This window comes from Coregonus clupeaformis, unplaced genomic scaffold (genome assembly GCF_020615455.1).
Source record: "Coregonus clupeaformis isolate EN_2021a unplaced genomic scaffold, ASM2061545v1 scaf0440, whole genome shotgun sequence".
In the NCBI taxonomy this organism is placed as follows: domain Eukaryota; kingdom Metazoa; phylum Chordata; class Actinopteri; order Salmoniformes; family Salmonidae; genus Coregonus; species Coregonus clupeaformis.
Window position 1 is genome coordinate 280,001 of NW_025533895.1, and position 16,644 is coordinate 296,644.

At 42.7% G+C, this 16,644-nt stretch overlaps 2 protein-coding genes across 2 annotated transcripts in view; both read right to left on the minus strand.

Annotated features, from left to right (window-relative positions):
• Positions 1–3,838, minus strand: part of LOC121542989 — a 15,089-nt gene extending 11,251 nt beyond the window's left edge. Inside the window, exon 1 of the mRNA XM_041852657.2 lies at positions 3,651–3,838. Within this exon, the coding sequence (XP_041708591.2) occupies positions 3,651–3,670 (20 nt within the window). The 5' untranslated portion in view covers positions 3,671–3,838. The remainder of the gene's footprint in view (positions 1–3,650) is intronic.
• Positions 3,839–4,436: 598 nt separating this feature from the next.
• On the minus strand, positions 4,437–15,968 carry tnfrsf1a (tumor necrosis factor receptor superfamily, member 1a). Its single transcript, XM_041852648.2, has 10 exons — positions 15,783–15,968; positions 15,164–15,278; positions 14,690–14,837; positions 9,712–9,840; positions 9,358–9,507; positions 9,054–9,141; positions 8,467–8,531; positions 8,082–8,263; positions 7,659–7,782; positions 4,437–6,161 (listed from the first exon to the last, which is right to left on the minus strand). Exons 2-10 carry the CDS (start codon positions 15,227–15,229, stop codon positions 5,872–5,874), a joined length of 1,242 nt encoding a protein of 413 aa, XP_041708582.1. The 5' UTR covers positions 15,230–15,278; positions 15,783–15,968; the 3' UTR covers positions 4,437–5,871.
• Positions 15,969–16,644: the final 676 nt, after the last annotated feature.

The window sequence follows — 16,644 nt, forward strand, 5'->3', positions numbered from 1 at the left end:
TTGACATTTTATTTTCTGTTGCTTACTATATTGAAACCCCAAAATAAAAAACAGTGTTATTGAAAATCTCCCCTACAGCTTTAAACAGACTCCAGCATTTCCAAGAGAGGTTTTATCCTCTCACACTCCATAAAACAGTTACATTTTTTTCTCTTATATTACAAAAAGGACATCCATCTCCAACATCCGAGTTAATAACAGATACAAAAGCATTAACTGCAATGATACCATGCAAAACCCTCCATTGCATATCCCCAGTACCCTTTTGTAACGGTGGCTTGTTCAGTGCTCTCCATGCTGGCTTTACCTTGTCATCAATGCCCAATTTTACCCTCCATGGAGTGTCTTTTCTATTTTTCAATGTATCTTTATTCAACACCTTGACACACCCCCTATATAAGTCTTTCCCATTCACCTCATCCAAACCCACCTCTTCCAACCCTCTCAAATCCAGTAATAACGCCTTTCTTTCTGACTCTGGGATATTGGGTGTAATCCCTAGTCTTGGAAATGAGACGTTTTCATCTTGTGACTATTCAGCATACCCCACTCTTCTGCTGACAGAGCCTTCCTGCAGCTTCCCAGCAGTTGTCCGACAATCCTTTCCAACCTCACCCCCAAATGTTCAGCCACCCATCTTCCATCCATTAAAGCGGGCCCAGCCATGGCCATTAACTGTTTTAAGGTGATGATTTTGCCCTTCACCAGAATCTCAGAGAAATGTGGAACAGCTGCAGTTGTACAATCCAGTCTTGCCCCATACACCAGAGGTTCCTCCAACAGCCAATGCACTGACTCCGCTGATGTTCGTCTGGACACCTTCATTATGCTCCACACCCTAAGAAGGACTCTATAAAACGGAGGTACTCCCTCCCTAGAAATCTGGCTACTATCAACCAAAAATAAAGCCTTCTTTAAACCTAATCCCCCAACCTGCTGTAAAACAAGACCTGCCAACCCTCTCCAAACCACATTTTCCGGTCCATAAAGCAACCTTTGAATAAACTGAAACCGGAAAGCAGCAGCCCTATTAGCAAGAGCTGAACCCAAACGCCTCAAAAGTGTGCCATAAGTATTGATGTTCAACTCGGTCAAATGCCTTTTCCTGATCAATTGAAATTAGACCAGCATCCAACCCAATAGCCCTAGAGACGTCCAAAAAACACGAATCAGAGAAATGTTATCCCCCATCTGCCTGCCAGGAACACAGTAGGACTGGTCTGTATGTATGATTTGCCCCATCACCTCCCTCAGCCTGTTGGACAAAGCTTTTGACAGGATCTTATAATCAGTGCACAATAAAGTCACCGGCCTCCAGTTCTTCACCTCCCTAGGGTCACCCTTTTTGGGCAGTAGGGTGAGGACAGCCCTTCTGCAGCTTATTGGTAGTAACCCTCCGGTTAAACTATCATTAACTACTGCTAGCCAATCCTCTCCCAACATAGCCCAAAAAGACTTTAAAAAGTCCACGGGAAGCCCATCAATGCCTGGTGCCCTTCCATTTTCCATGCCTTTTAATGCAGTGTATATGGTTGCTCTAGCTCCACCTGAGCTTCTGCAGCCACCTGTGGGAGCCCATCAAGGAACTGCTGTGTCACTGTTTTATCCTCTTTGTACTCACACTTGTAGAGCTCAGCATAGAACTCTACTGCCATCTTTCTAATTTCACTAGGGCTAGTGAGCTCCTGTCCATTCTTTTTCTCTAAACCAAAGAAAATGTTTGAGGAGGCATCCATTTCAGAGATTCCCTGAAACTTACTTCTCACCAATGCCCCCTGTGCTCTGATACCTAGCAGGTCTGCCAATGCAGCTTTTTTCCTCTTGAGGGCCTGAGTATGGCCTCGATCTCCTGTGGTCTCAACCAACGTCATGAGTTCCACTATTTCAGTCTCTAGGGCTTTCATTGATCTGGTGATATCCTTGGTGACATTCCTCGTGTATTGATTACAGAATTGTTGAATCTGGATATTCCCTATATCCCACCACTGTTGAAGGGATACAAAACTGGCCTTTTGAGACCTCCACCTCTCCCAGATAAAACTAAAACATTTCCTGAAGTGAGCATCACTCAATAAAGTTATATTAAAATGCCAGTATGCGCTTTTGGGTTTTACATAATTAATGAACACCACCTCTGTTATTAAACAATGATCAGAAAATCCCACTGGGATTATCACACTTGATTTACAGACCTGAGCTTGATGCTCAAAACAATAAAACCTATCTAACCTGGCCATAGAGATGATGTTCTCTCTCACATGCGCCCAGGTGTACTGTCTCGTGCCTCCATGTTGACTCCGCCAAATATCACACGGTACATGTGTTACAATGAGGCGTTTTTAAAAAGTCCTTGAGGCTATATGAGGTTCTTTGTGATTTATATCTAAATCACTGACTGTGCAGTTAAAATCCCCAGCAATAAATAAATCATCTTCATTATTACATTTCTCAATGGTATTTGATAATGTCTCTAAAAAACATACCCTCTCAACTGCCACCACTGGGGCATATACATTTATCAGACACATAGTGATGTTTTCATACCTTGCTCTAACTTTTAATAACCTCCCCTCAACTACCTCTTCAACCTCTCAACCCCCCCCCCCCCCCACCCTTTCTGCCTCAGTCAACCTGGGCTCCCGAGTGGCGCAGTGGTCTAAGGCACTGCATCTCAGTGCTTGAGGCGTCACTACAGACCCCCTGGTTCGATTCCAGCCTGTATCACAACCGGCCGTGATAACAGAGATAACAGGAATAACATAAGTGAGACAATGTGAAGAACACTAGACAATCTGACACGGGTAGAGTCACACAGGGCTCTCAGCTTTAGTTACAGTGTGATGAAGGTGAAACCTCAAAAACAACTTCACCTTACACAAATTCACACATATCTGACCCTCACCCAAATACACCAACTACAGTATGTCCTCCAAGGGCTTTGGGTTACACAGCAAAAATGCACATTTTGTTCCCAGCCATACATCCATCACACCAAAGAAATCAACATACAGTAACCTTGAGCAGGGCTTCCCAAACTCAGTCCTGGGGCCCTCCCTGGGTGCACGTTTTGGTTTTTGCCCTAGCACAATACAGCTGATTCAAATAACCAACTCATCATCCGTTTTGTAGTACTAGGGCAAAAACCAAAACGTGCATCCAGGGGGGGCCCAGGACCGACTTTGGGAAACCCCGATCTTAAAAGCAGTGAATAATACACACACTGCATACTTTCAGAGAGCATAAATAGTCTCTCTCTCACACACACACACAATCCACGCCACTGTGCCGAACATCAAAACACCTGCTCCATGACATCAGTGATTTACGTTAACCACCTGTTTACATTCACTACATCTCACTAGTAAAAATCCATTAATACTGGTGACTTCAAGTATCATTGAAACACAAATCGTCTATTTGGGTTGACACCAGGCCAACACACATCAGCCATGTTGGTCTGTGTTGGTTCTGAGGGGAACCTCAAATCAACACACAGCATAAACTAACACATTACAACACAGTAGAAGTATACTGATTATTATACAAAGAAGAAACTTTAGATTGTCAAGGCATTGATTGAGGGTAATAGTCAAAGATAGTGTCTTCACAAGTCTACTCATATGGTAATAAATTAAAGTAAAATTAGCTACCTGGGTTTGGTTGGATCCATCTTGATTCAGACAGTCATCTTACGTTTCTGTTGGCTTTCTCACTCTTTCTCTCTTTGATTCGGTCCCTCCCTATCCTGCCTCCTGCCCACTCTAACTGGCCTGACAAGAACAACTGGATTCCTAAGATAACTAGTCTGTGCTAGGGCCTGGTTAATGTGTAGCAGTGGTGTTTGGTATGAGGGTGGCGCTGATTGATTTCTGACTAGATGGTCTGTGTTGTTTCATGTCAATTCCTGATATCGATCATTCTGTGGTAATAGCTCTACAGGAAGTGATCATGTCCTCTAAAACCCTGTCTGAGGAGTCTACCTAGAGCGAGGTGAAGAGCTCCGCCTATAAGGGTTATAAAACAGAGTTACAGAATGGCAGTTGACTGAGGAACGAGGTGATTGAAAAAGAGGATAAATGTAAAATGACAGACAGATCAACAGACATGTAGAGAGGACGTGTGAAGGGAAGTGGAAAAGGTTAGAGGGGATGTGGCCACAGGTGAACAAAGAGAGGGAGTGAGAGAGAGGGGACAGGGAAACGATAAAAAGACTGAAAGACAGAGGGAGCGTGGGAAGCATAATTTAATAAGTTAATGCAATGTAGAGGAATGCAGAGAACCTACCAGAGGTTATACACACCATTACACACACACAGACCACACAGCCAGACACGCAATTAATGAGCAAGAAAACAAAGCTATACATAATGTATGCTCCAGTCATACATTGAACAGAATAGTAGCTAACACTGCCATAATAACAACTGCATAGCCAGTCATTTTTACAAGGGAATTTTTTATTAAAAAATATATACAATTGATCAACTTTGCTCATACCTTAAATCAAACCAATCAATGCCCGCATATACTGTATGTGATTTGAGAATAAAAATAGTTTGTCTTTAGTAAAATCACCAGTAACAATTAAATGTAAAAAAGTGCTGTAACATATCATACAATCCAATACATTGCGTTTCACTGTTACTTCTGCACCTGACATTAAACACTAGAAACGTAAGTGCTATCTATCTATCTATCCATCTATACCTAGTTTCCATGTTTAATCTCCCAGAGAACAGTCAGCCCTGCAGAGTGAGACCTCTGACTAAATTATCCTGAATAATGGCAGCATGATGATGGGGCTTTAAGGAATGTCAATAACTCAGGGATAACACCTGCAGAAGACCTGTCTGTGCCCTAACAGTACTGACAGATAACTATTACTGTACGGATATAAGAATCAATCACTTTTGGTGATCAAAAACCATGGCACAGAGACAACCTGGATGGATGTGATTGAATAGTACAGTGAATATGGTATAGTCAGAAGAAATAGGACAGATTGATACATCCCTAACCTATTCTGTAAAACATGTGTAAAAATGTGTATATCAAGACAGTAGTAAAAGACAGCAAAACTACAGTAGTTTGATTTTCACGCCCAAGCAGCAACTTATCAAATATACAGCACCCTCCTATGCAGATTGAATTACCATATACAAACCACTACAAAATACTTTAAATATGACATATGCTAATATCTTCTTGATATGTTTGTGTTCGATTAATGCAAGATAGAGACAGGGAAGCTAAAAGCTATACGGATTCCGTAATTGCTCCTGTAATACATACAGGAGCAATTATGGTTAAGTGCCTTGCTCAAGGGCACATCAACCATTTTTTCACCTTATCAGCTCAGGGATTCGAACCAGCAACCTTTCAGTTACTGGCTACCTGCCACCACTTAATACTCAGTAATATAGTACTGTAATACTATAGATGGGCGTTACATGTGTATTACCCTAATTACAACGTTTAACTCAATTGTTAGTGTGGTTCTCATACCTGTGTGTGACACATTACCAGTTTGCCTGTTTACAAACAGCACTGTCTAAAACTGCTTTTTATATTATACTTAGGAAATATTGTGAAAGCATGGAAACATGGTCAGATCTGGACCAGGTGGAACAACTACCATATTGCTTAAACTGTACCAAATCTATTCTCTCAGGTCTACACAAGTAAGGACAAGGGGATGCGTCTGACCTTCTCTACCCCCATTAGCACTTCCCCCATCTCTCGCTCTCCTAGTTATCCAATACATATGATGAATAGACTTGGTCCCGCTCTGTTTCTCTTTTGATAAGACATAGAGAAGTGAAACCTGGGTCCCCTACTTGGTCTATACAGTCTGCATCTCTCTCTCTCTCTCTACTGATCCCCATACTTGGTCTCCAGCTCCTCTGCAGTCCCTCCCAGGTCCATGTCTCTCAGCTTATCCAGCAGGTCGTGCAGTAGAGGGCGTGCTAGCACCCCTCCCCCTCCCTGCGCCCTTCCCTTAGCCCAGACACTCAGCATCTGGTACTGGGCTTCCTTAGTGTCACGGAGGTGGTCATTCTCAGCCCGCTCTATCACTATGTCACTCACACCCAGCGAACGCACCAGCTCCTTCACACGACGCGGGGAGACTTGGTCCAACACCGAGTAGATCAACTCAGAGACTGGAGGGAGAAAGGAACAGAGAGAGGTGATAGGAGGGGAGAGAGATTAAAATAGAGTTCAATATACACTACATGTATGTGGACACCCCTTCAAATTAGTGGATTTGTCTATTTCAGCCACACCGGTTGCTGACGGTGTATTAAAAAAAAAAAAATTCGGCCACACAGCCATGTAATCTCCATAGACAAACATTGGCAGTAGAATGGCCCGTACTGAAGAGCTCAGTGACCACCTGGCACCGTCATAGGATGCCACCTTTCCAACAAGTCAGTTCGTCAAATTTCTGCCCTGCTAGAGCTGCCCAGGTCAACTGTAAGTGCTGTTATTGTGAAGTGGAAACGTCTAGGAGCAACAATGGCTCAGCCGCGAAGTGATAGGCCACACAAGCTCACAGAACGGGACCGCCGAGTGCTGAAGCGCGTAAAAACAGTCTGTCGTCAGCTGCAACACTCACTACCGAGTTCCAAACTGCCTCTGGAAGCAACGTCAGCACAAGAACTGTTCGTCGGGAGCTTCATGAAATGGGTTTCCATGGCCGAGCAGCCGCACACAAGCCTAAGATCACCATGTGCAATGCCAAGCGTCGGCTGGAGTGGTGTAAAGCTCTCCGCCATTGGACTCTGGAGCAGTGGAAACGCGTTCTCTGGAGTGATGAATCACGCTTCACTATCTGGCAGTCCGACGGACGAATCTGGGTTTGTTGGACGCTACTTGCCCGAAGGAATAGTGCCAACTGTAAGGTATGGTGGAGGAATAATGGTCTGGGGCTGTTTTTCATGGGTCGGTCTTGGCCCCTTAGTTCCAGTGAAGGGAAATCTTAAAGCTACAACATACAATGACATTCTACACGATTCTGTGTTTCCAACTTTGTGGCAACAGTTTGGGGAAGGCCCTTTCCTGTTTCAGCATGACAATGACCCCGTGCACAAAGCGAGGTCCATACAGAAATGGTTTGTCTAGATCAGTGTGGAAGAACTTGACTGGCCTGCACAGAACCCTGATCTCAACCCCATTGAACACCTTTGGGAGGAATTGGAACGCCGACTGCAAGCCAGGCCTAATTGCCCAACATCAGTGCCCAACGTCACTAATGCTTGTGGCTGAATGGAAGCAAGTCCCCGCAGCAATGTCCCAACATCTAGTGGAAAACCTTTCCAGAAGATTGGAGGCTGTTATAGCAGCAAAGGGGGGACCAACTCTAGTGGAATGAGATGTTCGATGAGCAGCTGTCCACATACTTTTGGCCATGTAGTGTATATAAAAAGAATGTTCACGTTTCAACACACACATACATACACCTTTGTTTTCATGAATTGTCAGGACTTTTTGGGGAGCAAAAATGTATTTCCATTCAAAATCCTAACCCTTAACCAAACCTAAACCCAACCCTTAAAAAAATCCTCACTTTTCTTGTTTTCCTACCTTGTCAGGACATTCTAGTCCTGATAAGTTAGGGAAACATGTGCACCCACACGTTCATATGCACATGCACTTACTCTTGATCTCCTTGGGGACACAGTCTGGTAGCTTGCTGAGGGGCTCCTGTTCACACTCACACACTGGGCTACATGAAGGGATACTCTGGTTGAGAATGTTCTCTGGGTCCTCTTGGATCAGCATCTACAATCACAGAAAATGGAAAACATCAGAATTCTACTATATAGAACTGCATCCGCTACCAGTACATCCTAAACCAGGGGGCACAGCACAATCAATATAGGAAATCCTATTGGTTTGCTCCCTGGCACTATGGTGCAAACAGTCTATAAATGCTCTTGGGTGTTCAAAACAGTAGTTGAAATGGTATCTATTTTTTCTCCATAAAACCCTTTAAAGGTTTTTATCAGATTGGGTTTGTCCAGTCAGGTGAAATGTGAGATGTCAGGGGTCAAAGGTGAGAGGTCAGAGATGTGTCTCACCCGAGTAGACTTCTCAGAGCCCTGAGAGGTGATCTCAGCAGAGGGGAAGGAGCTCGACCCCTTCAGTTTCCATCGGACCACTAGTACGCCCATGATAACCACCACCACCAGTAGCACCACACAAACACAGCCAAACACAGCCAACAGGTAGGTAGACCAAACACCCCATCCAGTGTCTTGGGCTGGATAGGGGGAAGACATGCAGAGTGAGAGGATGAATACATGCTGCAGCCCTTATGGCAAATGTGAAAAGGCCACTAAAGAAATAGTCTAGTTCCAATATATTTAAGCATAACAAAAAAAAGTTTCAAAGTATCTTGTGACCCACTAAATAAACAAACTATGTTTCTAGCCTGAACCCAGCCACAAAGTATAAGAAACTCACGTTTTGCATTGGGATTGGGATGTGTGCTTGAAGCACACTCCTGCTGGCAGTCAGCTGATATACAACTGGAGAGAAGATACACACAGGAAATGGTATGTTATTGAAGAGGAAGTGGCCTGTTTGTGAAGAGGAAATGATTAGTGTTGAATCATGTGAAGAACCAGTCAGGCCTTCCTGTTGCAGCATACCCCCCTCTGGAAAGACAGAACACTGAAAGAGACAGTTACCAGCGCTTTATCAGTGGTCACCTGCCTAAGGTCTTGATAAGCAGTAGATTAGGGTGAATCAGGTGTGCTGGGCTGGAACTAAAGCCTGGAGATGCAGACCTTCTCCAATCAATCTTACATAGTAACAGACTGTATGTCTCCAGGACCAGGGTTGGTGTGACCACAAAACAGCTGACATGTCAAAATACTGGCAAAATACTTCTGCCTTTTTAACTCACCAATGGAAAGAAGTTTGTTGCACAATGTTGCAGACAGTTTCTATGAAACTTCCCATTTACAAGCAGAATGTTTATAAAGCCGACAAACCCAAGAGTTTTAACAGACAAAAGAGTGTCAGCTTGTTCACAAGCCAGTACTCACTCTTTGCATTGAAGACAGATCCTGTTCTTTTTCTTGTCTCGGAAGTAGAAGTCCTTACATTCACACACTGTGTCGCTCTCTGGAGTACCTGTCAACAACAGTATGCACACTCAGTACAAGCACACACAAACTTTGTCATACACACACAAACACACACACACAAATACTACTAGTACTACAAAACAAAAAAAGGGTTGTCATTATTATGTAATAACCATTTTACTGTGTAATCCATAAGTAAATATCAGGTTGGGTGCAAAAATGTTGTGAAACATTATGAACTACACTAGCAAGACAAACTCACATTGCTGTGTTTTTCTCTCTCCAGGTCCACATTGCTTGCAACTGAGGCACTCCCGTGTTACTGAGTCTATTCTCTTTTTGTAGAAGCCTTCGTTGCAGCGACACTCTTTGTTCTTACTCTTCTTGCATGGTGATACCTCTGTCTCATTGTCTACAGGCATATGGAACAGCACAGCCAAGGAGAACAGAACAGAGAGAAAGAGAGGGGCAGAGAGAGAAGACAGGAGACATTTATTATCATATATCATACCATATTGAGACCATCTATAGTGATGACATTTTTTAAAATGTATTTTGTAAATAATTGCACGTTATTGTAAATAATTGAACATGTTTCTAAATAATTGTACTTTACCAACACAGCGTGTACAACTGCGGCAGTTGATGACGTAGTTACTCCTGTCTAGAAACGTCTTGCCCTCTTCACAGGGGACACATTGGCTATTCTCGCCCTCTTTAGTGCAGTGCTCCTTCAGCTTAAACCCTGGAGAACACAAGGCATACATACTCTAAGGGGGGCCAACACAAACCAGCATATTTATTTACTGTAAAACCTGGTAATACATTAGAGCTATAACTAGGCTAGAGATACAAATATAGTATACAGTATGTAGGGCATATCGTGTGACAGAGGACTGAACGGTCGACAGATATACACAATAAGAGTAGAATCTTGAAATAAGATTTTTGCTTAAAGCTGGAATCCTTCATTGGTGAAACTGCCAAGTTAGTGCAAACATAGTTTTTCCCTCTCTGACATCATTGCACAGGCACACAAATCTCCCCTCGCTGCACCGAGCGAGCCAATTGAAGAGCACGTAGCCTACTCTTTTGCCTTGTGCAAAATTTGGTGATCCAGAAACAAGACCATTTGTGCGGCTGTTTTATGAAAATTTGGGAATATTTGGCCAAAGAAACATTTCTGATTCCTCTCAGGGGAAAAACAGTTAAGAAGGGATACTTTTAAAACGGGATTGAGTGAAGTAGCATCAAATACAGTGCCTTCGGAAAGTATTCAGACCCCTTGACTTTTTCCACATTTTGTTACGTTACAGCCTTATTCTAAAATGGATTAAATATAATACATTCCTCATCAATCTACATACAATATCCCATAATGATGAAGCAAAAACAGTTTTAGATATTTTTGCAAATGTATTACAAATACAAAACAGAAATACCTTACTTACATAAGTATTCAGACCCTTTGCTATGAGACTCGAAATTGAGCTCAGGTGCATCCCGTTTCCATTGATCATCCTTGAGATGTTTCTACAACTTGATTGGAGTCCACCTGTAGTACATTCAATTGATTGGACATAATTTGGAAAGGCGCACACCTGTCTATATAAGGTCCCACAGTTGACAGTGCATGTCTGAGCAAAAACCAAGCCATGAGGTCGCAGGAATTGTCCGTAGAGCTCCAAGACAGGATTGTGTCGAGGCACAGATCTGGGGAAGGGTACCAAAAAATGTCTGCAGCATTGAAGGTCCCCAAGAACACAGTGGCCTCCATCATTCTTAAATGGAAGAAGCTTGGAACCACATAGACTCTTCCTAGAGCTGGCCACCTGGCCAAACTGAGCAATCGGGGGAGAAGGGGCTTGGTCAGGGAGGTGACCAAGAACCCTATGGTCACTCTGACAGAGCTATAGAGTTCCTCTATGGAGATGGGAGAACCTTCCAGCAGGACAACCATCTCTGCAGCACTCCACCAATCAGGCCTTTATGGCAGAGTGGCCAGATGGAAGCCGCTCCTCAGTAAAAGGCACATGACAGCCCGCTTGGAGTTTGCCAAAAGGCACCTAAAGACTCTCAGACCATGACAAACAAGATTCTCTGGTCTGATGAAACCAAGATTGTACTCTTCGGCCTGAATGCCAAGCGTCACGTCCGGAGGAAACCTGGCACCATCCCTACGGTGAAGCATTGTGGTGGCAGCATCACGCTGTGGGGATGTTTTTCAGTGGCAGGGACTGGGAGACTAGTCAGTATTGAGGGAAAGATGAACGGAGCAAAGTACAGAGCGATTCTTTATGAACATCTGCTCCAGAGCTCTCAGGACCTCAGACTACGGCGAAGGTTCACCTTCCAACAGGTCAACAACCCTAAGCACACAGCCAAGACAACACAGGAGTGGCTTCGGGACAAGTCTCTGAATGTCCTTGAGTGGCCCAGCCAGAGCCCGGACTTGAACCCGATCGAACATCTCTAGAGAGACCTGAAAATAGCTGTTCAGTAACGCTCCCCATCCAACCTGACAGAGCTTGAAAGGATCTGCAGTGAAGAATGGGAGATACTCCCAAAATTCAGGTGTGCCAAGCTTGTAGCATCATACCCAAGAAGACTCGAGGCTGTAATCGCTGCCAAAGGTGTTTCTACAAAGTACTAAGTACTTAAGTAAATGTGATATTCCAGTCTTTGTTTCCCCAACAATTTCAAAAAACTGTTTTTGCTTTGCTATTATGGTGTATTGCGTGTAGATTGATGAGGAAATAAACAATTTAATCAATTTTAGAATAAGGCTGTAACCTAACAAAATGTGGAAAAAGTCTGAATACTTTCTGGCACTATGTTGAATGAGCAACTAATGAGCACTGAGAGTTTGACAAAACTACCTTATATTTTTTTGTCTAATACGGCTATTTACTAACTTTTGTAGCTCTTCGTTAGACACACGCTTTTTTAAAGTACCGGTAGGTAACTGTCCTCTCCAAGTTTAGCCCGGGAAATATTTGCCAAATGTGATTGGTTGAATATATGACATTGGCCTACGTCTCTTCTTGCGCTGCTCCAAATATCAGATCTCAACAACATTGAAGAAGTGTTAAAAGCATCAATCAGCAGCGGGAAAAAGTTGAGGGATAGGGCTGGAGAAATTTAACCACTCTCAAATTCATAGACAGCTATGCAAAGACTGACCATCCATGATATCAAAATTATAGTTTGAACCATGTTTTGAGGCTATACATTTACTTTGTTTACAAACATTGGAGTAAAACAAGCTTATATTTGAGGTTCTGATGGGGTACTACAGTTCACCTAAGCTCATGGGGGATTTCGAAGTTACAGTGGGGAAAAAAAGTATTTAGTCAGCCACCAATTGTGAAAGTTCTCCCACTTAAAAAAATGAGAGAGGCCTGTAATTTTCATCATAGGTACACGTCAACTATGACAGACAAAATGAGGAAAAAAAATCCAGAAAATCACATTGTAGGATTTTTTATGAATTTATTTGCAAATTATGGTGGAAAATAAGTATTTGGTCAATAACAAAAGTTTCTCAATACTTTGTTATATACCCTTTGTTGGCAATGACACAGGTCAAACGTTTTCTGTAAGTCTTCACAAGGTTTTCACACACTGTTGCTGGTATTTTGGCCCATTCCTCCATGCAGATCTCCTCTAGAGCAGTGATGTTTTGGGGCTGTCGCTGGGCAACACGGACTTTCAACTCCCTCCAAAGATTTTCTATGGGGTTGAGATCTGGAGACTGGCTAGGCCATTCCAGGACCTTGAAATGCTTCTTACGAAGCCACTCCTTCGTTGCCCGGGCGGTGTGTTTGGGATCATTGTCATACTGAAAGACCCAGCCACGTTTCATCTTCAATGCCCTTGCTGATGGAAGGAGGTTTTCACTCAAAATCTCATGATACATGGCCCCATTCATTCTTTCCTTTACACCAGGGTTCTTCAATCCTGGTCCTGGAGGGCCGAAACACCTCTGTTTTTCATCCTCTCCTTCTAATCAGGGGCTAATTCAGACCTGGGAAAACCAGGTGAGTGCAATTAACTACCAGGTAGAAATAAAAAACAGAAGTGTTTCGGCCCTCCAGGACCAGGATTGAAGAACCCTGCTTTACACGGATCAGTCGTCCTGGTCCCTTTGCAGAAAAACAGCCCCAAAGCATGATGTTTCCACCCCCATGCTTCACAGTAGGTATGGTGTTCTTTGGATGCAACTCAGCATTCTTTGTCCTCCAAACACGACGAGTTGAGTTTTGACCAAAAAGTTATATTTTGGTTTCATCTGACCATATGACATTCTCCCAATCCTCTTCTGGATCATCCAAATGCACTCTAGCACGGGCCTGGACATGTACTGGCTTAAGCAGGGGGACACGTCTGGCACTGCAGGATTTAAGTCCCTGGCGGCGTAGTGTGTTACTGATGGTAGGCTTTGTTACTTTGGTCCCAGCTCTCTGCAGGTCATTCACTAGGTCCCCCCGTGTGGTTCTGGGATTTTTGCTCACCGGTCTTTTGATCATTTTGACCCCACGGGGTGAGATCTTGCGTGGAGCCCCAGATCGAGGGGAGATTATCAGTGGTCTTGTATGCCTTCCATTTCCTAATAATTGCTCCCACAGTTGATTTCTTCAAACCAAGCTGCTTACCTATTGCAGATTCAGTCTTCCCAGCCTGGTGCAGGTCTACAATTTTGTTTCTGGTGTCCTTTGACAGCTCTTTGGTCTTGGCCATAGTGGAGTTTGGAGTGTGACTGTTTGAGGTTGTGGACAGGTGTCTTTTATACTGATAACAAGTTCAAACAGGTGCCATTAATACAGGTAACGAGTGGAGGACAGAGGAGCCTCTTAAAGAAGAAGTTACAGGTCTGTGAGAGCCAGAAATCTTGCTTGTTTGTAGGTGACCAAATACTTATTTTCCACCATAATTTGCAAATAAATTCCTTAAAAATCCTACAATGTGATTTTCTGGAATTTTTTTCCTCAATTTGTCTCTCATATTTGACGTGTACCTATGATGAAAATTACAGGCCTCTCTCATCTTTTTAAGTGGGAGAACTTGCACAATTGGTGGCTGACTAAATACTTTTTTTCCCCACTGTATATTCTTTAAAAAAATCAATGGGTACATATCATTAATTAAGTCCAAGAATTGATGTAGCTACTGCAGATTTCCCCTTTAACATCACCAGCACCACATCCTTATGATATAATATATTGCCATAAGGGCAACGTGACTGCAAAAGAGACAGGTTGGAATGTCAATTCTCATCAAATTAATAGTTAGTCAATGAAATACGTGACAAATCGACCTTTTTTTCTAAATTAGTAGTGTTTTAATTTGTTGATTAAATGAGGGACATGATTGTTTGGTTGCTGGACGTGGGACAAAGGGCAAAAATGAGGGACTGTCCCGCACAATCCGGGACATGTAGTTACCCTTGTGCTGGGGTAACTTAAATCCTTAATGCGGATTTGATCTTTAACTCAATGCATGGAAAAGTATAAGTTCCACCTACGTTACACTCAGCAATGGAAAGGCCCAGTTGTATAAGTGCAGTGTAATATAGTACAGTACAGAAGGCCTACCTTCATGGCACTTTCCACAGCATATCCCGTTAATGCGGTAATGACTCCCCTCATGGCATAGCGACTCCTGGTTTCCATGGTTACTCTCAACCTGGGTCCTATCAGGAGGTGGTGGTGGTGCCGAGAGGGAGGGGTCTACTGACCAGCACTGCAACATTATATTACATTACATTGTTGTTATAGAACAGAACCAATCAAATACCAGTCATATGTAATTAAAGAAAATATTGTATAACTGATTGATAGGCTACTGTATAGGCCTATTCCTGAAATGAGATTGACTAATTGATTTACTGATTGAATAATTTATTAACACTGAATTGATTGGTGTGAATAATTGATAAATTTGATGGATTGGTGGAGGTTGATTGATTTGACTGATGTATTGCTGAGAGATAAGTAAGACTAGATGGGGCATTATGTTTTTGGTATAGGACTCGGCATTACGCATCTGTTCATGTTAAAGTTTCTCACCAATACGAGCAGAGTGCAAACGTTCAGAATGCATTTTTCCTTCCATTTCCCTCTCAAGATGTCCATTCTTTCACACGACTCTTCTCACTAACGCCATCTTTAAAAAGAACAACACCTGCAGAAAGAAGAGGTGGCCTACCAGGTGTGACAAAACTCTCTTCATAATGCGTTCACTCATTAGGCCTACTTGATCATTTAACTGACCTTTTTTCTAGTGCAAAGAAAATGTTGTCAATATCAATCAGTAGTTCGCTGTGCAAAAATAACTTGTTTACTGCCATGTCTAGGCTATAAAGATATGAACTTTGTATGATTTAAAATGCATAGCCTAGCTATAACGTAAGTCCCGGAAAATAATTTCCCTAGCCTATCGGGCCTCGGCTATACATTTGTCGAGGTAAATTATTTTCCAGACCTTAAGTTATAGCTAGGCTATACATTGTAAATCATACAAAGTTCATATCTAGTTCAAGAATAAACTTTGCTAAAGCTACAATAAAAACCGAGAAAACGTATTTAGTTTCGATTTCACTGTAGCCTACGCCCACTGTTTTAGCCGCAGAAGTCCGATATCAATCTCTTTTCCGAAAACGACAGGCGGAGAGTTACCGCCACTTACCTTGATCAAAACCGCTCCTACATGACAAATGTCAATGCAGTAGACTCTCCAAAATTAAAATCAAATCTGTAGTAAGAGTTCAAGAAATACTTTAAAATCTAAAAAAAGACGCCGATGTATTAAGTCGCCAGTTCTAGAGAGAGGGCGGACTCAAACGGGAAACTGGACACGTCATGCTCCGTAAGTCATTGCCCCGCTGCACCCAGGCTTCAAGGAAGTCTGAATTGCAGGGCATGATACAGGTTACACAATAGGTATGATGATAAAGGCTTATTTTACTCGATTGAGCTATAGCAGGCTGTGTGCCTAGGGGTCACGAGACATTTCCCAAGTGTATACAAAAACAACTATTGAAGCATCTGCAGGGTGCTAGGGGGGTTGTTTCTGAATCGTGATGTAGCATAATGCTAAAAACAAATTCCCCCTCTGCCTATTGGAGCAACAGGTGAGAGGGGGGGTATGCATCACTACGTCAAGGGAAATATAGTATTCTTTCTAACAAATATATCTACGTACAGTACAAGTCAAAAGTTTGGACACACCTACTCATTCAAGGGTTTTTCTTAATTTTTACTATTTTCTACATTGTAGAATAATAGTGAAGATATCAAACTATGAAATAACACATGGAATCATGTAATAACCAAAAAAGTTTTAAACAAATCAAAATATATTTTAGATTCTTCAAAGTAGCCACCCTTTACCTTGATGACAGCTTTGCACACTCTTGGCATTCTCTCAACCAGCTTCACCTGGAATGCTTCTCCAACAGTCTTGAAAGAGTTCCCACATATGCTGAGCACTTGTTGGCTGCTTTTCCTTCACTCTGCGGTCCAACTCATCCCAAACCATCTAAATTGGG

Bases quoted from the DNA above. Each gene is read 5' to 3' on its own strand.
- tnfrsf1a (XM_041852648.2), bottom strand. From the start codon at position 15,229: ATGGACATCTTGAGAGGGAAATGGAAGGAAAAATGCATTCTGAACGTT. The intron at 9,142-9,357 runs GTGAGTTTGTCT...TGTTGTTGACAG, and splicing joins AGAGAGAAAAACACAGCAAT to GTACTCCAGAGAGCGACACA. The intron at 8,532-9,053 runs GTGAGTACTGGC...TCTTCTCTCCAG, and splicing joins ATCTGTCTTCAATGCAAAGA to TTGTATATCAGCTGACTGCC.